The 25,255-nt window shown below is 49.1% G+C and overlaps 1 protein-coding gene across 1 annotated transcript in view; it reads right to left on the bottom strand.

Moving 5' to 3' along the window:
- CACNA2D4 (calcium voltage-gated channel auxiliary subunit alpha2delta 4) overlaps nt 1-25,255 on the bottom strand; it is a 105,431-nt gene that overhangs the window by 57,163 nt on the left and 23,013 nt on the right. The window contains exons 12-23 of the mRNA XM_023642900.2: nt 24,826-24,904; nt 23,151-23,284; nt 21,282-21,359; nt 20,434-20,514; nt 19,791-19,865; nt 16,635-16,721; nt 16,034-16,105; nt 6,391-6,452; nt 5,343-5,410; nt 3,122-3,167; nt 2,933-3,030; nt 1,247-1,340 (exon numbers count right to left, since the gene is read on the bottom strand). Coding sequence (XP_023498668.1) covers nt 1,247-1,340; nt 2,933-3,030; nt 3,122-3,167; nt 5,343-5,410; nt 6,391-6,452; nt 16,034-16,105; nt 16,635-16,721; nt 19,791-19,865; nt 20,434-20,514; nt 21,282-21,359; nt 23,151-23,284; nt 24,826-24,904 — 974 coding nt within the window. The remainder of the gene's footprint in view (nt 1-1,246; nt 1,341-2,932; nt 3,031-3,121; nt 3,168-5,342; nt 5,411-6,390; nt 6,453-16,033; nt 16,106-16,634; nt 16,722-19,790; nt 19,866-20,433; nt 20,515-21,281; nt 21,360-23,150; nt 23,285-24,825; nt 24,905-25,255) is intronic.

The following is a 25,255-nucleotide window of genomic DNA, read 5'->3' as shown; positions in this document are numbered from 1 at the left end:
CGTTAGCTTTATTAATATGTTGTTAACATTAATATGACCTTGGGCAGGTTGGATGTCTCACTCTGCCTTGGTTTCCTCATCTGTAAAATGGGGACACTGATAGATAGTACCTATACTGTAGGATTGTTGTGAGAATCAAATGGGTTAGCATACGCTAAGTACTTAGAACAGTGCCTGGCACCCTGTACTCTTGTCCTTCCTGTACTTTAGTTTTATTTAACTGTGAACAGGCAATACACGCACATGGTTCAAAATTGTACCAGAAAGTTATACAGTGAAAGTGTCCCTTCCATCTCTGTTTCAGTCACCCATTTTTCTAACTGAAACAGTTGGTGAACACTGTTTCCTATTTAGCCTTCCAGAGATATTTTATATATATGTACACATACATGCTTCTTCCCTCTTTTAACAGATATGATGCATACCATGCACAGCGTTCTGCCTCTTGCTTTTTGAAATAGGTGATTGTTCCTACACAATTCTGCTGGTGTTTTCACTAGGATAGTATTAATCACCTTACTGCATGTCTAGGAGAGGTTTGACATCTTCATGCTGTTGTTGACACTCCCTGCTCAGGAACAAGCTGTGGTCCACTCTATTCCTAACCTCATTAATATCTTACGCCCTCTCAAGCACTCATGTGAGGACACACACACACACACACACACACACATCATTCATCTCTTCTTTCCATCTGGCCACTAAACATGATGGCGCCAGGTAAGGATCCGCAAAGGGAGGGAGGCAGTCTGAGGCGCTGGGAAACACTGAGGGCAAGTTTGTCCTTCTGGTGTCTTGACCTTTCCTGCTGGAAACAAGGCCCCAGTCCTCTGGAGCTGCTGTCTCCAGGGTACTTTGGCTAATGGGCTCTCAGTAGCCCAGCTGGCCCAAGCTAGGGCCCACCCTTGGGAGAGGGGTTGTTGGGATGGGGCTGCTACAGTGGGGATGGGGGATTCGGACCTGTGCCGGGCCAGGGGGCCTGCCCTGGAGCTTTTGCAGAGGGGAGAGAGGGCAGCAGCATGTGCGCGTGTGGAAGCTTCGCCAAGCCCTGCTTTACAGGGGCTGTGCGAAGGTCCTTCTCGCTCCGCTGACATCTTCCCACCCTCGTCACTGTCACTGTTCATCTTAGGCCAGAGGATGTGGGTGGTCCCCTGAGCCGCTGGCCAGGTAGTGGAAGGGACCCTGACTCAGCCAAGGGAATCCTGGGTTTCCCTCCTCGGCACCGTCAGCCCCACCTGGTACCTACTCAGAGATGTTGAGAGCCAGCGCAGTCCAGTAGGCTTCCATGGGTGCCGTCACCACCGCGTCAAACAATGCCTCCTGCACCAGCTCCTCATCACCTGGGGGCAGAATAAAGGAGACCAGCCCACTCAGCTCCCCCACGGTTAGGAACACAGCCCATCCGCCCTTTTCAGGAACCCTGCACTTCAGGAAACAAGGTGTCCTTATGAATGCATGTCTGGAACACAAATAACCATCTTTGAGAGCTTGAGGAAGTCACCTCACCTCTTTCATCCTTCATTTCCTCCACCCCAAACACACATGAGTAGAACTGAATGGTTTCTAAGGCTCTTTCCAGTTCTACCGTTCTGTAAAGTAGGAGAACCCCTCAGTAACATCAGAGTTCGATCCGTGCCCAGCCCGCCCTCCAGCTCAACTCTCATCACGCTGCTTCCCAATCGTCGCCCTCACAACACATTGGCCTTTTGCCAATTCTGTGGGTGTGACTTCGCCTCAGAGCCCCTGCACATACTGTTCCCTTGATGTGGATGCTCTTTTCCCTTCTCTTTGCATGAGTGGCTCTTTCTTTTCCTTCTCTCTCTTTAAAAAATTTATTTATTTTTATTGAGGTGAAATTCATATAACATATAATATAAAACCAACCGCTCTCGAGTTCATAATTCAAGGGCATCTAGTCCATTCACAGTGACATGTAGCCATCCCCTCTGTCTAGTTCCACAATGTTTTCATTGCCCCCAAATGAGATCCCGTACTCACGAAGCCACTTGGGTGGCTCTTTTTTATCCTCAGCTTAAGTGACACCTCCTGACAGAGGTGGCCTTCCCTGACCATCCGTTTAACGCAGGCCCCATTTTTTTCCCCAGACATCACCTTGTTCATGGGACTTATCACGATTCTTGATAACCTACATCTACACACAGGTGCTTGCTTCTTTATCATGTGGCTTCTCCACCAGATTACAAGCTCTCTGAGTGAGGGCCTCGTCTGGGGCATCTCTGTGGCCTCAGCGCCTGCCCCAGGGCTGGCACAGAGTCCGTGCTCAGCACAGACTTGTTGATGGAATGAATGAATGAACAAATGAGTGCCCTGTCGGGCCAGCAGGGGAGGCGGGTCCTCTCTCGAGGGTGACATTTATGTGACAGGATGACTGGTTCCTTCTTCCAAAGACAAAGGAGAAGGACATGCTGAGGGTGTGGCCCGGTGGTTTCACCAGTTGCATTAGTGTAGGGGACTTCCAGGTTAACCTGAGACCCGGGCATCAGAAACACTCACAGAGCACAGGCTGCAAGAGGCCGTCTGGTCAAACACCCTCCTCTGCAGGGATGAGGACTCTGGGGTGCAGAGCATCAGCTACAGGCCCCGGGGCCCACTGCTAGGGGGTGTCTGATGGGCAGGCTGATGACCTTACACTGTGCGAGCTGCTCTCTGGAACCTTGGCAGTGCTTGGGTGACAGAGGCTTAAAGAGCCCCCAGTCCCTGACGTGGGGTTACACGTATGCTGCCACAGCCCCAGGAACGCCTCGTCACCAGCTCGGCCCCACAGTGGATCGGGCTGTGCCTGTTCTCCCTAAGCCACCAGTGAGCTCCAGAGACAGGGCTGCAGGGCAGCCTGCCCCCAGCCCGCCCTCCCTGCAAAGTCCTGAGCTGCGGGACCCCCAAGGAAAAGTCCAAAGGGGCAGGCGGCACTCACACTCCAGGTCTGGGTCCTCCCCCGTCAGGAAGCGGACCACGGCCTCTAGCTGGCTGAGCTTCCGGTGGTCGGGGTCGATATCCGTGGTGCAGTAGATCCTGGAGCTCAGGGGAGTCAACGTTACCTCGAAAATCCCCCCTTTCTCCCTCCCATTCTCCACTCCCCCCGGGCAGCAACTCTCCCACTTACCAGTCACTGGCCAGGGTCAGATCTGGGTGAAGCAAGTCGTGCAGGCCTGAAACCAGAGTTCAAACTCGGCACGGTGCTCACCACTGTGCGAGGATGTGCGCCTGGACTGTTCATAAACTGCCAGGAAGCGTCCTCGGGGGAGAGGAGGTCTCATTCTCTCTTGTTCTCACTCAGAGTCGGACTCACCAATAGGATGGTGCTGGGGTCCTATTGTATGATCCATGGAGTATGGGGTCTGCATACGCCATGCCTTTGTCCGTGTTGCTCCTGAAATGCCTTTTCTTCCCGTTGCCTCATATCCAAACCCCACCGATTAGGATCTCCCCCCAAGGAGCTAATACTTGGAAACCAGCGATGTCAGCTTCATTGACTAAGCTAAATGGCCAGTCAAAAGATAAGCCCAGAGATGGGCCATGTCTGTTTGGTGTAATCTCTGTAGCCTCATGCCCAGCATGGCGCCTACACTGACCATATGCTCAGTATGTATTTGTTGATTGAATGTATGAATGAACAAATGCCCAAGTGAGCACCTACTCAGTGCTAAAAAATAAAGAAATGCTCAATGAAGGTTCACTGAATTGAAGGAAAGGATGACGGAAAGGCCAAGGGGGCATCTGTGGAGTCATTAAAAGGGGTACTGAACTGACACAGACACAAGGCAAATAGCAAAAGGGTGATGCTCCATTCCCCACAGGAAACCCAGGAAGCCCAGTCAGGTCCATGCTTCCAAGCCCCTGGGTCACTGGTGGGTCTCACTCACAGAAGTGGGTCAGGGACAGCAGCCTCTGCCCCCTGCAGCAATGTGACGTGGGAATATCCGGGCAGAGGAAGGAAGAAGGCATCAGGGGGGCCTGAGGGCTGATTGTTTTGGGGACAGTGGGGGGCAGGGAAGGAGAGTGTTCCAATGCCATGGGCACAGGCTGCAAAAGGGCAAGTGCAGCGGTTATGCGGAAGCACGTAGCTGGGGACCTACCCAGCCTGGGTGGGGAAGGGGGGACAACTCCCAGAAAGTGACCTGAAGGGGGAGGGCTGGAGAGGAGAGCAGGTCAGGGCGGGTTCGGCATGTGAAGAGGGAAGAGGTGCAGAAGGCCGTGAAAGGTCCTTAGCAGTAACACAGTCCGATTTGGCCTTTCTAGAAAGATCCCTCTGGCAGAAGTTCAGAGGAAGGGAGATGCAGGGAGACTAGTTGGAGGCTGCAGTGGTTGTCCAGGAGAGAGGTGCCAATGACTAGGGTGGTGGCAGAGCGATGGAGAGATGAAATGCACTCAAGGGATGGTAAAGAAGAACGGACAGAATGGGAGCATTAAATAGAATTGTGGCCACATCTTCCAGGGACTTCCTGAGATGTCCCTGAGCTCTCGATATAGGTTTTGCTCTCTCAAGGTGCTCAGGTCGCTGCAAGCCATGAGCAGGTGGGGTTAGGGAGGATGGGGCCCCCCTCTCCCATCCTCCCCCACCATTTCCCACCACCCGGCTCAGGTTCACTTCCCAGAAGCCCCCTGTTATGGGTTGAATTGTGTCCCCCCAAAAGATATGCTGAAGTCTTACTGTGAATGTGACCTTGTTTGGAAATAGGGTCTTGGCAGATGTAATCAAGTTAAGATGAGGTCACTAGGGTGGGCCCTAATCCAACACACCTGGTGTCCTTGTAAGGGGGGGGGGGAATAGAGACACAGGAGGGGAGAAGCCATGTGATGACAGAGGCAAAGGCTGAAGAGGCGCAGCTGCAAGCCACGGACACCCAGGGCTACCAGGACGCAGAAGAGCCTCCTTCTGGGACCGTGAGACGAGGCATTTCTGTTGTTTAAGCTACACAGTCTGCGGCACTGTGCTACGGCCGCCTAGCCAACTAGTGCAGATCTGCTCCCTTACTCTTCCCGGCCTCCCGGCTCAGCCGTCTGTAGTCTTCCAACAGGTAGAATCAGCCTTGATCAGAGACACACCCCCTTGAGGCCCGTCCCCCGGCCGGCAGAGCCTTCCAGAACCTGACGGTGCATGCTCGCCAAGTCTTAGGCTTTGCCGTTTTGCCGACTGACTGGCAGGTCCTGGATGCTCAGGGTACCTGGGACACACAGACGGCTCCTTGCCAGGTAGCCCTGCTCTGAGAGTCTGCTCTCAAGCCGGGGACGTGGGAGGCGTCAAACCAGCTCTGCCCGCCCAGGATCCCAGGAGAATCCATTCTGTCCTCTGAACTCTCCACCAGGACCTGGCGTCAACCCACCTTCTTCCACAGACGTGTTCCCCAGAAGGATGTGTTCTCCGTGGCCCCGGGAGAGCACCACGCCCAGACTGCGGGAGAGCAGAGCAGCGTGCTCACTGCCCGCGCCGCCCCCACCCGCTCCCTCGTCCCTCCTCCCGCGCTCTGCACCCCGTGGCGGGCACAACACGCTCTTGTTCTGCCCTGGCCTCGGGGGTTGTCCCCTCCAGAACTGAGGCAGCGTTTCTACTGTTTCATCAGCCCTTGTTCCTGAGAAGGACCTTGGAAATTCTATAGGCCATGAGCTCCCCCAGCCCCCGTTTTAATCAAGACACACGGTGACCTCTCAGGGACCCCGGGTCTCACAGGGTCCTACCAACAGCCTCATCCTTTTTGGCCTGGGGAGTCCCCAGTGCCTCCCTGTCTCTCCTGGTGACACATGGCTTTTGAACCTTCCCTAAACGTCTGAGCCACCCAGGGAGCTGTGAAAGATGCTGGCGCCTGGGCCGCCCGGGAGCTCTGGGTCAGCTGCTCTGGAAGGGGCCTGGGCATTGGCTGCTTTCCATACTCCTCAGGGGTTCTCCTGAGCAGTCAGGGCCCGGAACCCCTTCACTGAGGAACGAGGTAATTCAGAGATAAAGGCTCTCTGTTTCCTAATCTGCATAGTGCTTAGAGTTGAATATTTACACAGTTGGAAGGAACCTAAGAGATCTTCAAGTTTGATTTTTCATCTTACAATTGCATTGTTTTAAAAGTTTTAAGTAGATTATCTCATTTAATCCTCACAGTACTGCCAAGAAGCTGCTACTATTATTACCCCCATTTTAAAGAGGAGACATCTAAGGCACAGAGAGATTAAGTAGCTTGACTAAGGTTACACAGCCTGTAAGTGGTGGAGTTGGGGTTCAAGCCCTAGAAGTTTGGCTCCAGAACCTGCACACTAGGCTACACTGGCAAAGCAGGTCTAGACACCAAATTTCCTGAATGCAGACGTGGATCTTTTTCTACTCTGAGTTGTTGGTAGTCTTGCTCCCCCCACCCCTCCCCCTGCCAACAAAAACAGGCCCCTCACCTGAAAGGAGTGTCGCTGATGTCCGTGAAGAAGTAGTCATTGGCCAGGAAAAGGGCTCTCCTCTGAAAGACCAGAAAGGACAAGGGCTGGCTGGAGATGAGCACCTGCCCATGCCACCTGCCTGCCCCCACAAAGCCCTCATGGTCTCGTCACCTCTGTGCACTTCCCTCCCTTCTCACCAGCTCGACGATCACCACACGCCTCGTCTTGTTGACACCCAGGGGCACATCACCCCCAGGCCCAGCAGAAGGCAGCCCTGGGGGTTGCCTGGACTAAAGGACCAAGGCCGAGACCTGCGCTGTCCCACACAGTGGCCACTAGCCACATGCGGTCGTTGAGCACTTGAAGTGTGCAACTGAGGAAGGGACTTTTCAAAGTTTAGTCAATGGGAGTTTAGATTTCCATTGTGGCTGGAGACTGCTGTGTTTGGACAGTGCAGTGTTGACAGTGACTCTAGGGTTCGGATGGGACCAGAGAGGAGGCTGCCAGTTTGTACTCAAAGCTTCTGGAGCTCATATGTGCATGACCTCCCCACGACCTTCTCCTGTCTTCAGTGTGGCCGAGGGAGCGTTGGGGGCACCGACCCTCCACTAAACCCTTCCCAGGGCCAAGTCACCCTTCACAACTTCTTTTTCCTTTCAAAGCTGCCATCTTTTGGGTGTTGGATTTGTATGGGCTAGGGCACCAGATGGTGCAGACAGTGGCTGAGGGCATGGGCTGGGCGTCGGACGGCTGGATTTAAGCCCGGCTCGGCTGCTGATGAGCTGTGTGCTCTGGGGTGAGTTACTTCACTTTTCTAGGCATCAGTGTTCTCACCTGTAAATCAGGATTAACAATGGCATCGCCTACATCAGCTTGCTGTGAGGGTGTGAGTGTGGTTTAATGCACGTGGGTGGGCATAGGGAAGAGCAGTATTTGCTCTGGGCTCTGAAGCTCTATGGATTGTCCTATTGGCAGACACAAGCATACATCACTGGGAAAGCCACATGTGGTAATTGGCACAGGGGCTGTTCAAATCACCTTCACGTCTCTCCGTCTTTTCTTCTTCCATTTTGGAAATTGGAGAAGACGTTGGAAGGGACGCAGGGTGAGAGGGTAGCAAAAAGATGTTTTCTATAGGAAACCGCCTTTAGACCAAACCCAAGTGAATGATTCTCTAGCACCGGCCTCATCCCATGTGATGCCCTCCCACCTCGCCTGCTTCAGTCAGATCCTCTCTCCAATTTCTCTCCTCACAGTAGTCATGGGCAGTTGGGAGCCAGCAAGGGCGGTGATGGCCTTCGGAGCCCCATGCTCCAAGGTGGGGCTGATTTGAGTGTCGGATTTGGGGGCCGTCTTTTAAATTTTTCCGTTTTTTCAAATTAAAGAAAAAGGCAAAATAGTCCGATCTTGAGAGTACCATTCCATTAGTTTTGATAGACATATACAGCCACATAATTACCTTCCCCAATCAAGATATGCAATGTTTGCATCCTCTAAAATCTCTGTTTCCTTCCAGTCATTCCCGCCCCGCCCCTCCATGGGCGAACTGTGTTCTGAATTCTATCATGGAACGGTTTTGCCTGTTCTTATGGTATGTATTCTTTTGCGTCTGACTTCTTTTGCTTAACGTAATGTCTGTGCGATCCATCTATGTTGTTGAGTGTGCAGGAGTATTTCTCTTTCTATTGCCGAGTGGTACTCCAATGTGAGGATGCACTAGTTTTCCTTTACATTCACGTGTCAGTGGGCATCCAGGGTGTTTCCAGATTGGGGCTTATAATGAACAAAGCTGCTATAATATCCTTGAACAAGTCTTCTTGTGGACGTATGTTTTCATTCTCTTAATAAATACTTACGAATGGAATTGCTGGGTTGTATGCTAAATGTATGTTTGCCTATAAAGGCAAACTGCCAACAATTTTCCAAAGTCATTTTATTATACTTCCACTGGCAATGTACAAGTTCCAATTTCTCTATATCTTTGCCAGAATTTGGTGTTATCAGTCTTTTAAATTTTAGCCATCATAGAGGGTGTGAAATAGAATGTCATTGTAGTTTTAGTTTGCATTTCCCTGATGACTAAGGATGGTAAGCATATTTTCCCATGCTTGTTGGCCACGTGTGCATCTTCATTTGTGAAGTGTCTGCTCAAGCATTTTGCCCGTTTTTTACTGGGTTGTTAGTCATTTTGTTAGTAATCTGCAGGAGTTCTTTATGTATTCTGCATAAAGTTCGTACCTTGCTTTTTAAATTTTCTTAACGGTGCCTTTGATGAGCAGAACCTTTGCTTTTGAAGAAATCCAATTTATCAAATTTTATTTTATGTTTAGTGCTTTTGGTTTTTTGTCTAAGAAATCTTTGCACAAGCTCAGGTTGTGAAGACCTTTCTCTTATGTTTTCCTGTAGAAGCCTATAGTTCCAGCTTTTACGTTGAGGGCTGGGATCCATCTCAAATTAATTTGTGTGTGTGGTGTGAGATATGGCTCAGCATTTATTTTTTTCACACGTTTCTTCAGTTGTTCCAGCACTATTTCTCAAAAAGATTTTTCTTTCTCCGTTACTTGCCAAGGCGTCCTTATTGAAAATCAGTTGGCAATATGTGAATTTATTTCCGGATTCTCTACCCCTTTGTCTATTGCTATATCAATACCACTCTGCTTGCTTACTGGAGCTTTCTAGTTAGTTTTGAAATCAGGTGGTGGGGATCATCCAAATTAGTTCTTTTTCAAGGTAGTTTTGGCCATTTTAGGTTCTTTGCATTTTCCTGTAAATTTTAGAATCAGCTTCTTCTGTTTACTTTCTTCTCCTGTATCTAGAAGAAGTCTATGCAAATTTTGCTTGGGATTGCGTTGGACCTGTAGATCAGTTTGGGGAGAACAGACATGTGAGCAATATTGACCTTACAATCCAGAAGCATGGTTACAGCTTTCTACTTGTTTAGTTTTTCTTTGACATTCTTCCTGCGGTGTTACAGAGTTTTCAGTGTAGTGTCATATATGTCTTTGTTAAATTTATTCTTAAAACTTTTATGTTTTTATTTTATTTTATGTATTTTACATTGTTTGATGCTATTGAACTTAGAACTTAAAAATAATTTCATTTTCCAATTGTTTTCTGCTATATGTGGAAATACAATTGGTTTTAATAATATTGACCTTGTGCTCTGTGAATTTGCTAAATTTGTCTATTAGTTCTAGTAGTTGTTTTGCAGATCTTGGCATTTTCTACATAAACAATCACTTTGTCTGGGAATGAGGACAGTTTTATGTCTTTCTGTCTAATTTTTGTGCCTTTTATTTTATTTCATTGCTTTATTGCAAGGGTAGGTCCTTGCAAGGTCCAGTGAGATGTTGAACAGAAGTGGTAAAAGCAGACATTCTGCCCTTGTTCACAGTCTTAGGGAGAAAGTGTTCAATATTTTACCATTAAAAGTTAGTTTTTTCATCGATGACTTTTATCAGATTGAAGCGGTTTCCTTCTGTTCTCAGTGACATTTTGTCAAACGTTCTTTCAGCATCCATTGAAATGACCGTGTGGTGTTTCTCCTTTATTCTGTTACTGTAGTGAATTCGATTGATTGATTGAGTTTTTTCAGTGTCAGATAGCCTTACATTCTTGAGATAAACCCACCATGTGCCGTCGTTGCCATACCTCTTACACTTGCGTACATTATAAACCTTACAGTACAATGTCAAAATTTTTACTTTAGTCAGTCGTCTTTTTGAGAAGTTAAAAAGAATAAGTGAAGTCTTATATTAACCCACATATTTACCATTTTTAGTGCTGTTCATTTCTCCGTGTATGGAAACTCAGATCTGAGTATTCATCTGTGTCTTTTTTTTTTTTTTTTTAAAGATTGGTACCTGAGCTGACATCTGTTGCCAGTCTCCTTTTTTTTCTTCTTCTTCTCCCCAAAGCCCCCCAGGACATAGTTGTATATTCTAGCTGCTGCTATGTGGGACACCGCCTCAGCATGGCCTGATGAGCGTGCTAGGTCCCCGCCCAGGATCCGAACTGGTGAAACCCCAGGCCGCCGAAGTGGAGCGTGCGAATTTGACCACTCGGCCTCGGGGCCGGCCCCCATCTGTGTCATTGTTCTTCAGCCTAAAGAACTTCCTTCAGCATTTCTTGTAGTGCAGGTTGGACGGTGATGAACGCTTTTCTATTTTATCAGAAAACATCTTTACTTCACCTCTTTTTGGAAGGATATTTTCTCTCTATATAGAAATTTGGGTTGACAGGTTTTTCTTCTTTTGGCATCTTAAAAACATTATTTTGTTGTTTTTGGTGAGAAGTCAGCCATCATCTATTATTGTTTTCCTCTTGCTCCTTTAAGATTTTCCCCTTGTCTTTGCTTTTTCGGCAGGTGCACCGTGGTGCGCCAAGGCATGGTTTTCTTTTGATCCTGATTGCGGTTTGCTGAGATTCCTACCTCTGTTGGTTGATGGTTTTCACCATATTCAGGACATTTTTGGCACTATTTTTCAAATTCTTTCTGCTCCATTCCTTCTGGAACTCCAAGGGCATATGTTAGACCACAGGTAACAGGGATAATTTTTTTTCAAAAGTTTCTTTCTCTTCTTCAGATTGGATAATTTCTATTCATCTATCTTCGAGTTCACTGTCTCTCTTTTTTCTCCAAGCTGCTGTTAAGCCTACCCAGTAAAAATTGCATTTCAGATGTTGTACTCTTTAGTTTTAGAATTTCCATTTGGTTCTTATGGTGGTTTTATATTGGGTCAAATTAACTAAGCTAGTACTGCATTTCTGGACTCATTTCCCTGTATGGTTCCATGTTAGGGTTGGCCAGAAGAGAAGTTTGCATGAGGTCATAAGGCAGAAGAGAAGTAGCAGCCACTTTACTGAAGTGTATCTGCAGCTGCAGCTTGCTCTCATCTGTTGTCTTACCTTCTTGGCATGGGGCAGCAGCCAGAATCAAAGCTCGCTCAGCTGCCACTGGATCTCTTCCTTTGGTTTCTCTGAGATCTGAGCCCAGTGAGTGGGCAGCTCCATGTGAAGGGCACTGGCTCCTTCTGTAGGTCACCCACATCATCGTGTTTGGAGGTAGTGAGAGACAGATGTGGCTTTTAGTTTGTCCTCGTGGGTTCCTGTTTTTTCTCATGGGATCTAGGTTATCCTTGCTTTTCCCCACATCTCATCCAGCTTCCCTTCTCAGCTGCTGGCCCTGCTGCCCTACGATGACGTCAACCTCACCACTAGATGCCGAGACGCCAGCCTTCTGTAGACTTCTTCACCAGCGCCCACAATTTCATAAGGTCTAACCCGTAGAATAAAACCCTATATTAATATCACTTGTAGTGGTTCTGCTTGTTTGGTCAAATCCTAACCACTTCTCTGCTGAGATTCTCCTAGTCGCTCACTGTGACCGTCTTTTCCTTTAATTCCTTGTGCATATTTCTCATATCTGCTTTAAAGTCCTTCTTTTAATTCTAATAGCTGGGTCATCGGTGGGTCAGTTTCTAAGACTGTTTTTTCTCTTAACCATGCATCACATTTTCCTGTTTCTTTGTGTGTCTTATAATTTTTATTGTACTGGCTATTGTGAAGAATGGGTTGTAGATACTTTGCCTTCCTCTGAAGAGTGATGATTTTTGTCTTAACCAGCAGGTAAAAGATTGGCTGATCACCTTGAGTCTGTGGAGGCTTAGATTTACATTTTTGTTAGGGTGAGTCTGTTTCAATGTTGTCTTTAAGTCTGGGGTGTATCCCTTGGTCTTGGTCATAGTCTTTACTCCTAAAGTGTAGCTCTTCTGTGTTTCAAAGGAACTCCTGAGGTGTTTACCAAGCCTCTCCAGCTTGGTGTGACTTAGACTTTCAATTGTCCCCACTACCATAGGCAGTAGCTGAAATCCTTGTTCTGAATTTCATCTTTCCAATTGTTGCTTTCTACTGGGTACTTCGAGTCTCCCTGTGTGTTTGCAGTTTGGAGGGAAGCCTAGAATTTGAGAGGACTTTGTATACATACGTTGGGGCTGGCACACCTGTAGATCCATTTCTAGAGTCCCTCCCCTCATTTTTGGGCACTCTGGGAGCCCAGATTCTGTTCTCTGATGCCTCAAGATGGTAACTACAGCTTTCTGCTTGAATTCTAGCTGTTCCATTCCAAATGAACTGGGGCGTGCCCTTCAGGGAACAAACCACGTAAACGTGTATCTCACCCAGTGTAGTTCTCTTGATTCAAGGGTTGAAACCCCTTCGATCCTTGTTTCTGACGGCTTTTAGTCTATTTCGCATGGCTTTAAATGTTTGTTTTTCTATTTTGTCAAGGTTTATAATTGTTATCTACCGGAGGGTTAGTCTAATGCAAGCTACTCCCTCACGACTGGAATCAGAACTTTGAGAACTTTAAGGTGAAGCAAAAGGAAGAAAGAAGGAGAGAAAGAGAAGGTGTCCCTGAACCCTGTTAGGAGAAAGAGAGCTGGAGAGGTTTGGAAGGTGAGTAAAGAGGTGTAGGAACAATCTCCCCTTTTAATAGATCGCCTACCTTTGCCAGAAAAAAAAGGAGTGTGTGTGTATGTGTGTGTGTGTGTGTGTGTGAGAGAGAGAGAGAGAGAGAGAGAGAGAGAGAGAGAGAGAGGCTGAGAGAGAGAGAGAGAGAAAGAGGGAGAGAGAGAAAGAGGGAGAAAGAGAAGAGAATGAGAGAGTGCCACAGAGCACTGTGATGTCACCTCCCCAAACCCAGAGCACAGGGATTAGAAGGCACTGGAGGAATACGGGGGAAGCTGCTCTAACTGCCGTGCCAGCTGCTGGTGTGTGCGTGTGTGTACACCCTGTGCACCCAAGTCAGCACCCGAAGGCTAGTACAGAACACGCTGTCTACCGCTCTCCCTCGTTCATTGCCAATTATTTGTTCTAAACCATCAAACAATGCGAAAATGATAAAAAGGGTCCTGGAGAAGATTCTCCAGGATACTTTGATTTTCTGGTTTGTTCTTTTAAACATGTCCCAGGATATCTGACCAGGATGGTACTGATGGGTTAGAAATTATGATGCCTGTTACTGGTCCACATTTTGGGGCAAACAGCCTGCCATCCAGGCGTGCAGGCCAAAGCTGGACTGCTTACAAGTTTGATATCCTACCTGTCAGCCCAGAGTGTGTTGTTACTGCCTTTGGAATTAGTTGCACACATTTAAACATAAGGATTCCTAAATGGCTCCTTTAGACAGCCCGTGCGCCCTCCAGTCCTCCACAGCTCCCAGCACCCCAGTACCAAGGCTTGTCTGCTCCCCTCACTCACATTTCTGAACACGGCCTATCTGGCCCTAAAAGTTTTTGAGTTTGTGAGTCCTGCTCTAAATTATGCTGGGGTTGCTCCTACTGTCCTTGGTAATGCCACCATTGTTGCCTGTCTGGACTTTAGGGGAGATGGAGAAAGGTCTGGATTGATCTGTGGAAAATAAGGATGCCTGTAAAATCCCCTGGAGAAAACAACAAAACAGGTTATCAGCTGCCAGGAGGATGGCTGGAATGCTAACAGATATTCCCACAATGCTTTAAAAAAGCCTCCCTTGGCCTAGACCTGAAGAGTGTTTCTACTGAGGAACAAGCTTGTCAGGTGAAGGGCACCACTGGGATAGCCTGGCAGGCAAGAAAACCACGGGACCGAATGTGACTGTTGAAAAAGGAGGACACGTAGGGGAGACAGAGCGGGTGGTAGTGAACAAAATGTAGCAACATCGGGGGAGAAGCATCACAGTGGATCAGAGCCGTGAGAGGCTGGACCCCTCCGTATGGCTTTTATCCCACCACAGCGTCCTACACACGGTCCAGGCACGGTAGCTTACGGGCGTGAGAGTAAAGAGATGAACAATTAAAGAGGGCCGAGTATGATACAATGGGGAAGATGGAGAGGAGAAGGCAAGGACTTTCAAAGATGGAATAGATATGCTGTTCTGAAGACACTCCTGGGAATCTCTAAGGCTGGTGAGTGAGTTAAGAACTCAGGGCCAGTCCTACAGAAAGGCCTTATACAATAATGGCTAAAAGTGTGTGGTGTAGAATCAGACACTTGTGGGCTTTGCAATTCATCATCTAGGCAACCCTGGGCAAGTTTTGCCTCTGAATTTCCTCATCTGTAAATGGGGATAGGCTAGTACCTGCATCATAGGGTTGTAAGTGTTAACTGAGTGGATACTTATAAAGAGCTTAGTCTAGTTTCTCATAAATGTTAGCTGCCATTATTATTGCAATTACTATTATTATTACTAGTAGCAGGAGTAAGGCATGAACACCTGTGTGTTATGACACATCCATCACGGTCACAATCATGACCACTGTCACCCTACTTCTTTCTGTTAAAGCACCCACGTGCCAGGAAGCCTTTGCTAAATGGTAAATTTAACCTGCGTGGCTTATTAGCAGCGATGACAAATTTCGAAGGAATAGGCAGAGGTTTTGGGAGAAGTTTGGACTGCTTGGATCTGGTGAGGGTTCTCCCTTGGTAGCTTTGGGACATGTGAAGGCAGCAGGAGAACGCTGGGCACTGAGAGGAAAGATGGGAAGACAAACCACACCGGCTGCATCCGCTGTCTGAATCTGATAAAGTACAGCCACGCCCAAACGTCCTGAAGATGCTGTGTGCCAAGTGCAGGTTAAATTTTTCACTATAGCGTGAAAACAAGTCCTACCTTAAATGCTCTGGCAGGGCCGGGCTAGCTGAAGGCTCCTTTGTGCATGTGAGTAGGAGTCTGGTTAGGGTAAAGGCAGAGGTGTGTGGAAGAAACCTCCCCTTTTTTGGATCAGGAGAAGGAGCTGCTGCCCTTGCATCACTGCTATTGCCTAGTCTGCCTAAAGGAGGCCCTTCTCAGCCCAGAGCTTATAAAGGGCAAGCAGACACTGGTCCCAGTGAAAATCAGCGCATGCGTCTAAAAGGAATGCAATGAATTGCTTTTCCTTCCTCGTGCTTTCTTGTTTGGCTTCCACGGAGGTCTGTGTTTGTGGAAGAACTTGGGTCTAATTGTTGCAGACAGATGCCCGTGTTCTTTTAGCTGAGGCAGATGGGCAACAGGAGGAGGAGGTGGGGGTGGCTTTTAGGGAGGAGGTGACATTTGTAAATATGTCAAGGGACATTGCAAATTCCGTATGAATGCATTGGAACCTTTTAAATGAGAAGATGAAATGATTTTTTATATCATCATTATGTGCTTGTCTGTGAAGACGAGTTGTATCAGTGAGGGCATCGATTCTTGATTGTCTGTGGTTACAGTAGATGAAAATCAGCTACGGGGAATAGCAATTATTTTCCACTTTTCCCGATATATCATGTTTTACAAGAGCTGCTAATAATTTGCAAAATCAACTGTTGCTTTTCCCCTTTCCATCATAAACAACAAAAGGGCCAGATAGCAGGTAGCCTAAGGAAGAAAGAAGAGCTGTAAGTGACTCGGGCTAACCCGCTGCCCCGCTCAGTAGCTTCCGAAGAGCAAGCACTGACGTGTGTGGTGGCTCATCGGCCAGATGCCTCCCTGGGGCTGACGCGCACTGGCATGTGCCCTCCAATCCAGCTCTCTGCGCTGCAGCAAGCATTCAAGTCTTAAGCTCTAATCAGGTAAGTCCAAGTCCCTTGTCACCACCCCAAAGCTCAACTAACTGTGATGCTGCCTCCTGGGACCAGACCCTGACTCTCTCCAGCAACTTACCCCTTTGTCCAGCGGAACCTTCACGTCCAAAGAGAGAGAGCCTGTTTCCCCATTGATCATGGCTGCTCTCAGCTTCAAGAGGAAAGATAACAGCGTTAGTTCCTTGGCTTGCACTGGGGTGGAGGGCACTGGGCTTTACTGACCAGGTTGGAGGTGATGCCAAGGGATGCTTTTGGTTTTCCCTTTTTTCTCTGAGCAGAATACTGGGAGGACCCATAGACCTAATCTGGGTTCCCTTTAGCTTGTAACTCTGAACATTCACAAGATAATCCTCCAACATGGACTGATGCATGAGGGCACATAGTGTCATATTACTGAGACAATTTCCTCTAGGATGAGCTACTAACACCAAAAGCCAGACTAAAACATCACTAGAACTCAAACTCTGTAGCTTATAGACATGACCTCATTCAGCCTCAGTAATCCTTATGATTCAGGAAGACATGGTTGTATTTTTAAAGTTGTTGAAAGAATTGCCCATTATAGAAGTTGCTTCTGGCTTGGGCTTGGAAAGGCTCTGTCTGAGAGGAATAGAGTGATTTAAGAGCTTACAGCCACGCAGCTGACCCGTGCATTGGCTGTCGAGCCAAAGCAGACTCACGGTTTCCGCTCGGTCCTCCCACTCCACTTCAGAGAGATCCACGCTGTTGTAGTTAGGCTTGGGCTTCAGTTTCTTTCCCTCTCTGTACTGGAACGGGCAGGTCAGGAAGAGAAACACAAGGTCAGCACAAGGGCCTGCTCAAGTTTCATCTCGTCTCTAAAGCCTCTCAGGTATACCCATAAAATCAAGGTTATCTGGCCACGCTTCTGCCCGAGGCAGAGCTTCCCTTGCCAGCGCTTGTGACAGGTGCTCTGTGGGTCTGAGTGTTGTCCTCGTGATGGGGAGCCTCTACTTTGCAGTCAGCTCGTCACAGCTACGGACAGCTCTCCCCTCCAGGAAGCGCCTCCTCACACCGAGCTGAAGTCGGTCTCCCTGTGACTTTACCCGTTGGTCTTGGTTCTTTCTGGAGCTACACAGAACGTCCTCCACCTGACAACCCTTGAGATTTTCAAAGGTGCTTGTCACTCCTAAGACTTCGCTTCTTCAAGCTAGACATTTCCAGTTTGCAGATGCCTCGGCTCCCTTGGAAAATGCTTTCCTTTGCCAATGTCACTCCCAAAACAGAGTGCCCAGGACAAAGTCAGCATTTCAGATGGGGTCTGACTAGTGTGGTGCAAGGTTTGACTTGTATGCACCAAAATATCATAGAGCTCTGACTGCTGCCTCTGATTCTGCTGGACTCCCTGGACGGCTACTCTGCCCCGGCAGCTCAAATGGAGTTTTCAGTCAATGGAATCCCCTTGGCCTTCCTCATGTGATGCACTGTTAAATTACGTCTTCATAATCTTATACTTGAGCATCAAGTATTTTGCAGAGCTTTCCATGCATCCCCAATATGTTTCAGCCCATTGTTTTAGAAGAATACCTTCTGAATACTAATTTTCTCACTTGTATTAGCCATACCTTCCAGACTTTGTGGCATCTGCCTTCTGTGTTTTCATCTTGTTGATAGACTTTCTGAATGAGGTAGAGCCAAGGACAGCCAGATTCTGCAGTGCCTAATAAAGACCTCCCTCCAGCTTGACACAGAGCCATTAGTCAACACTCTTTGAATGTTATTATTATTTTCTGGTCCTGACTTCTCACTCTCTCTCTGTTTCTGTCTCTTTCTCTGATGCTAAGACAGATATCATCAAGTTAGCCACTATTAGGCATTCCCAGGTTAAGTTTAGCAAGCTTATGAAAAGAGGAAAGAGGATAGTTTTATCATCAGGTAAGTTAAGAATTTAATCAGAGGGTCTACTTTTTAGCAGAATGGGGCCCCTGCAGATGCTCGAATGGCTGAAGTCCTCTATCACTGTGTATCTTGCTTCTGCCAGGTTTTTTCCCCCCAAGAAAGTATCCTTATTCTTGCCTGGCCACGAGATGTGTAGTATAACTGCCACAACAGTGTCCCCCTCTCATCCTTCTCTTTTTCTCCTCACTCACGCTTGGATGACGTTCCCATCCTTGGCCTTATTGATGTCCATACTCGTGACAAACAGCACTGACCTGCTGTCTTTTACACTAGATGTGTTTTTTTTGAGTGACGTGTGACATTCTTCATTCATTACCATTTCCTAATTCCTGATGATACCTGAAAGATCATCTTTAGCTCCTCTAATTAAAACCAAAATTCTACTTGTTAATTATCCTACTTGAGCACTGACATAGAAAGATTTCAGGCCAAAACTATGCCTCTTGACCCTCTTTCAATTTATTACTAGGCATATCCTCTATTATTTTTCGTTTTTTTAACTCTACTAGTGTTTTCCGTAATGTCTATCATAAATTAATAGTGCTTTCCTTAGGAATCTCGTTATGTTGGGTTTACTGTATCTTTCGTTATGTAATAATGTTCTGCATGGTATTATTCTCTAATTGTTTCATTTGTGTAGGTCTATTTGTGTGTCGTCTATTTCCTTAATTAAACTATAACTTCTGTTTATAGTATTCTTCAGAGCATTATAAGAGTAGGTACACGGTAGGTCCACAATATGAATTGATTGGTTGAAGCCTTGTGTTCTTCCAGATTACATAGATGGAGACAGATAGGTTTCTGATCAGTGCCCCGTATTTGTACAAGTCAGCGCCAGGATCACATATTTATTATTTCTCTAGTGAGTAATTTTGTTGGCACTGGGGCTGCCCCCAACAGAACCCACTGGTATAGGTCAATGACCCATTATAGGAGCAGATACTTGCCCAGCAGAGTCTGAATTGGGAAGACAGAGTGGTTTCCAGTGTGCTCTGATCTCTCTCTTCTCAGAACCCCTATATTTTGCCCTAAATAGCTCAGTCAGTTGCCTTGTGGACACTCAGTATCTGTCTGAACTAAATGGAATGGAATGTGGCTTAGACTGATCTCTCCAAGTGGCATCTGGGACAGACGAGCCCCTGAATAGGTTCTCGGAAAGGTGCTCTGCTAGCCACTGTCCTCAGGTGCCATCTTCCATTCAGCGTGAGTCTGGCAGAGGGAAAAGGGCTAAATTCCTCTAGGACTTTAACTTCCCTTTCTCCACTGCCCCCAACAATCACACTGAGAGGTGTGGCCATTATCGCCATGAACAGTGGCCAATGCCATGACCAGAGGCAGCAGGGAGCCCTTAGCCCGGGAGGCAGAATTTTTAGATAAAAATGATGCAACTGTCTCTTGGCCATTGGTTGTATAGTTAAATGCATTTGGAAATGTCCTCAGCCCCTGTATCAGGACGGAGGGAGCTAGGAAGGAGGGATGAGCGCTTGGGAACACATCCTAAGACAAACTGTGAGGAGCCTCAGCTCTGCTGCCTCCCGCCATGAGAGTCCTCCCCTGACATTTTTATTAACTCGACAGTGTTCACACCCCCTGGGGTGGGCCCCTGGAGTTGATACCACTGTCAGACTCCAAGAGGGAGTGTAGAGCAACAGAGGCAGTGACAGGAGCGTACGGCTATGTCCTACAGAGAAAACTGCTTACTTCACTGCATCCTCTCCAGACGGTTCATCAATTTGTCCATGTATTTTTGCCTTGTCTCTCCCGCTAGATTATAAGCAATTTCAAATCAGGGACTACGCCTTAATTTTTTTCTCATATTACCCATTGGGTTCTTAAATGGAGCCAAATTTAACTGTTTTATGAATTACCCCCAAATCCCGTATACTTAGGATTCCAAGGCAAATAAGATCTTTACCTACCAGGGGTCGGAGGTCAGGATGTGAGAGGATGTAGCCATTGTTAGTATTCAAAAAGGCATATCCATGCACTCCGAGCTGCCAAAGACAGGGGTTGGGGGGCATTAGACTTGTTGCGTGTATTGGAGAACTGGACTTGGGAAGGGGTTGGGGACCACAGGATGGTTAAAGATGGCAGCTCACAGCAGTGAGTTTTTCACATAGCAATATAACTGAGCAAGTGCCGTGCTTCCAGCTACTAATTTGGAATTCCTTTCCAAATTCTGCCTTTACGGCAACCATAACAATACCAATCACCACCTGGCCTCTTTCCCACCACACACTCCAGGTGCTTTGATGGGATCATCTCACTTACTCCCAAAACAGGACTGCACGGCATGGCAGAGCAGATTGAGAAACTGAGGCATCAGGAAGGGAAAGAACTTGCTAAAGGCCACAAAGCAACGCAGTGCTGGTGGTGACAAAGGGTCCCAGGAGTCCAAGCCACTGTTCCCATGCTCGGTGCCTGCACTTCTCCAGGGGTGGGATGGCGGGGCCCTGGCCTGCACGGGGCTTAGCTGCACTGCCTGCAGAGGGGCTCCTGAGCCTGGTGGGGTGGCTCCTTGGCTGCCTGTGAACCCTGCTCAGGCTCCTGACCCAGGCTCACCTTGTACCGTGGCGCCAGCTTCATCAGCTCTCTCAGGGCCACATCAGAGCCCACCACACCCAGGAGAATGCCATGGGATCGCTGGAAGGAGAAACACCAGGGTCGGGGGAGACCTGGCTTCCCCGTGCACAGGGCCCGACTGGACCCTCTGCCTTCTCAGAGCCCAGGAGGGGCCTCATGTGGTCCTTCCTCTGCAGTTAGATTTTAGGCTGAGCTCCCTGGGAAAAAATCTAGAACCTCCCAGAAGATGCCCTGGGAGTAATCGCAGCTACTGGGAAGATTAATGTCCAGTATTAATATTTAAATTGTAATATTTAAATGAAATACGAAGTTGAATGAAATATTAATTTTCATAGCAGAGGCTGACGTATCAGAATCCGAGGGACTCTTCTCTGCGGGCGCCCTGAAACACACAGGCCTGTCGGGAAACCTTTCCTGACCAGATGAGGATGCAAAGCTCGCCAGAGGACTTTACGAACAAGTTAGAGACTGCCCGCCCTGGTGGGTGAAGTGTGGTGTTGCAGGAAGGCTGGGAGGCAGCCCCTCGAGCCCTGTATCCCTGAAGCAGTGGCCCCAAGCACAGAGCAGCGGGACGCCCCCAGGCTGGTGAGCAGAATCACTGGGGGAGCTTTGGGAAGTACCGACCCCCACCCCACCCCTCACCCCAACCCCTCCCGACCAAGAGGTTCTGATGTGGCTCCTCAGGCATAGCGCCTGGAATCTGCATTTACAGCCTTCCCAAGGTGGATCTGACGCCCAGCCAAGTCAAGAAGCACTGGTCTAAAGATGCCGGCCGGTGGCCCCAAGTTCTGATCCCTGCTGCAGCTTCTCAGGGAGTGGCCTCTCACCGTTTCGTTCTTCTTGCTGAAGACTGGCATGGCCACGGTGGTGAGGAGCATCACGTTCTGTGCCTGCGAGGTGAGAAGCTGTCAGGAAAGAAAGAGCAAAGGACGGAGGGCTCAGAGGCCACAGTGCAGAGGACCCACAGTCGCTGATGCCAACTACGACTCAGTGTCATCACCCAATGGGAGGAAGAAACCCCAAACAAGGTTTCCCTTCTCTGCAAAAGGATTGCTGGCAGAAATGCTGGAGGAGAGAGGTGGGCTGGAGAGGGGGACAGGCTGATGTCACTTAGCAAGGAAAGTCCCAAGCTGGGGAGAGTCTCGGCACCCCAGAGCCCGGCACCCAGCTCCCAAGCATGCTCACTGAGCCCTCTGGTCTTGGCCACACCAAGGATGAGCGCGAACTCACGGAACAGGCCCATCCCTGCATGCCCAGAAACAAAGAGGTTTAGCACAGCAAGAGCTTTTCCAGAAATCTCTGCTGCGGACCCAAGGTTGGCACAAAATGCAGCCCAGGCCACTTAAGAGGGAAAGGGACATTGACACAGAGCCACCCGCAAACACAGCACATGTGTGAGGAACCACAGTGCAAGGGCAGGCCTTGGTGCACTTGTCGCTGGCCTGGGGGTCACCCCTAACACACACAGGGCACAGACCCACCACTCGGAACGCCAGAGCCGGATCACTCCTGGCCTCCGAGATGGCCCTCCTCCAGGACTGCTGCATCTCACTGTGCCAGCTCCTTCAGCGCCCTTGGAGGGGGCTTCCCACGCGCACCCCGCTTTATCAGAAGGGAGGCCCTGAGGAGCACTGTGTGCAGGTGTGTGTGAGAAGGCCAACCTTCATCAGGACCCGCTAAAGGGGGCCGCTGAGCCACGGAAGCCCACAGCAGGCTTTACGGAGAGTGGAGAACATTTGTTTAAATTGAGTGCATTTGACGTTTAACATTGTATAAATTTACGGTGTACGACATGTTGCTTTTCTACATTAATATACTGTAATATAATTGCCTTTGTAGTGATATTTATCATATAACATAATTATAGGACAATATTGTTTCTATGCATTAGACATTAACCATCAAGTCTCTTTCCCCTTCCTCATCTGACTTTTCAATTTAGAGTTCAGAAGTAAGGTTTTCTGAAAGTGAGTAGTTTCAGTTGACTAGAGTTCCACTAGCCACTTGGACCAGGAGAGTGCTGGCCAAAGGGACAGCAGGAAACGGTCTGAGTTCCTGATGACCAGGGAGCTCCTCATCAGCTCTGGGCCAGCCACTTCTAGACTTCTTTTACCTGAGAGAGAAATACACTTCTCTCTTACTTAAGTCACTATTTTCAGGTCTCTCTTAATCCCCGTCTGACACGTCATCATTGAAGCAGGTGGCTGTGTATGCGATGTGATTTGAAAAGTGCCAGGCAGGTCCCTCTTGCCCAAAAACATCTCGTCTCATCTCAACATTCTACCTTTGATGTCTTCCCTTTGTGTAAGTCATTGCCGCCTACAGGCAGTCTCTCTGACAGTGCAGGGGCCCAGGAAGGGGACACTTGATGAAGCTATAGTGTCTCGAACTACTGGTCAGACTCCTTTCTTCCCGTAAAGGTGGGAAGCAGGACTATGAGGGAGGTGAAGACAACGGGAAGGAGGCAGGACAAGTCTGGAGCAGAGGAGCTCCACAGAGGGCGGCCCCGCAGGTCTGCTCACGGGGTTTCTGGGCCTTTGGGGCAGCATAGAGGCAGTGGACCTGCTAGTGGGCTGAGAGTGCCCACCTGCTTCACAACCTTTCCTGAGGAGGTGCTCTGCTCACCCCTCTCTTGGCCCAGGAAGTCACCTCTGACTCCCTGGGGTCCCCAGCTCTGGAGGGGGTCAGGGCCCCACCTTGCTGTCCATGTAGGCTTCCGTCCAGGTGATGTCATGGTCGTGGTTGATGACCATGGGGCGGCTGAGGACGTGCAGGTACTCCATCACGTTCTCCTGGGCGTCTGCCAGCGTGGAGACCTGTGTGTAGTAGCCTGGCGGTGGGGAAGGGCCACATGGTTGTGGGATGCTCGGTGTTCCTCTTGGAACCCCTTTGCAGGACCCACACCCTCTCCCCCAGCTGCTCATGGCTCACATCGGGGCCCCTCACTGAGAACTGCTCTGGGCCACCAGGAGCTGCTTCCTACAGGGCTATCTGTTTCCCAGGGGACAGCTGGAGGCCAGTGGCGCTGATGTTGGCTACAAAGGCCCAGACCCTGTCTCAACTTGGGAGAACTCTGAGGGGCCCTCCCCGCTCCAGAGCTGCCATGGGAGCAGCAAGGCCTCAATTGCAAGGGCCTTGTGGGTCAGCTTCCCCCTCTTGCAAGACTGCCCTCCTCACTTCCGTACAGGGCTGTCTTCCAGGAGCTCTCCCGCCCGCAGGCAGCTCTGTCTCAGGGTCCGTTTCAGTGAGCCCCATCTAAGACAGCAGTTCGAAACCCCCCACCTCCTTCCTCTGACCACTGTCCTTCCTCAGTTACGGGGAGGGTGCCACAGCCTCTTCACTGTAGCCATGGCGAGATTTAAAAGAGTGGATGGTTTACAAGGCAATGGATGATGTAGCACATTTACCTCTCTGTCTTGTTGCTCATCACCTCCCACAAAACATTCACTCCACACTCCAATAAAATGGAACAGCTGTCAGTTCTCAGCGTGCTTCTTATCTCAGACCCTTTGACCATGCTATTCCTTCTGTCTGCAACTCCCTTCCCTGTGCTCTATGTCTGGCTGACTCCTACCAGTCCTTTATGTCTCAGCTTGCACACCCCCTCCTTCAGGAAGCCTTCCCTGCCACCCCTAAGTGGGGAAGAGCCTCTCCCAGTGCTGTCCCAGCTCTCTGTGCAGTCAGAGCCCCCAGTGCACCTCGGATGATATGGTCATTGATGGCTCCCCTGTTTTTCCCCCTGCGGACAGTAGCAAGAGCAAGACTGAGTCTGTCTCCACCACAGCTGACTCCCCAGCGCCTGGACATGTTGTCAGGCACACGGTAGATTTCGGCTTAATTAATTTTGGTTGGATCAAGAGGGCCTGAGACGGCACCATGAGGCCCAGGGCTTGGCTTCTGGCCAGAGACAGAGACAACTGTTAGCACACAGATCGATGTCCTAAAGAAAATGATGACCCTCTGCTTTTCGTCTGGGAGCAGAACCAGAGTCAATGGGCATGAGAGAACTTTCATTTAAAATGTGGGTCCCACCCCTGCCTCACTCTGTTTTCTAGATTGCGGTTTGTAAAAGGTTGATTTGGGGAGCCGGCTCTCTCTTCTGCAAACACTGCACAGACGCCCTCTAAGTTTCATTTCAGGTGACTTTATGACTTGGAGCCCCCACAGGAGTAATCGAGCGCTGCCTCGGGCTCTGTGGAGCACTCTACATCGTATCTCGCTTTTTCCAAGTAAGAAGCGGGGCCAGATACTGTCATCCTCGACACAGCGCTGCTCCTCTGCAAGGCCCCAGGCAGAAGCTACCAGTCTGCAGCTCGGGCCAGGTGGGTAACGCGTCCCACCGTGCTCAGGCGCTCTGCTCTAGACACCTACCTTTGTTATTGCACGCGATCCACCTCATGCGGTCAGCGAAAGTCACTTCTCTCCCGATGAGGTAAGTGAAAACTCGGACCTAATGCACAGGACGCAGATTGACTCAGCAGCCGTGGTTCCCGGCCGTGAGTGGGTCAACAGGTCGTCTCTGAGTCTTAGGTGTCAGGCCCAGCGCTCTGCTGTCTTTGGATGCTCCACTCTCACCCTGTTGGACTAGAAAGGACCCCGAGGGCCAGGCAGCAGCAGGACTTGGGGGGGCCATGGGACTTGGGGCAGACACAGGATGGAGGTCATAGTCCGCAGTTTCCACGTCTCACCGCCACCTTCCGTTCTCTCATCTGAGCCCTCTCACAGGAGCCCCTGTGCCCAGGGCCACCATGTTTATGTGGCACCAACTGGGGACATGCTCTCGGAATTTACTAATGGGGCT

The sequence above is a fragment of the Equus caballus genome, chromosome 6 (assembly GCF_041296265.1).
Source record: "Equus caballus isolate H_3958 breed thoroughbred chromosome 6, TB-T2T, whole genome shotgun sequence".
Lineage (NCBI taxonomy): Eukaryota > Metazoa > Chordata > Mammalia > Perissodactyla > Equidae > Equus > Equus caballus.
Note: the sequence above shows the minus strand (reverse complement) of the source record. Positions and strands in the feature narration are given on the sequence as shown.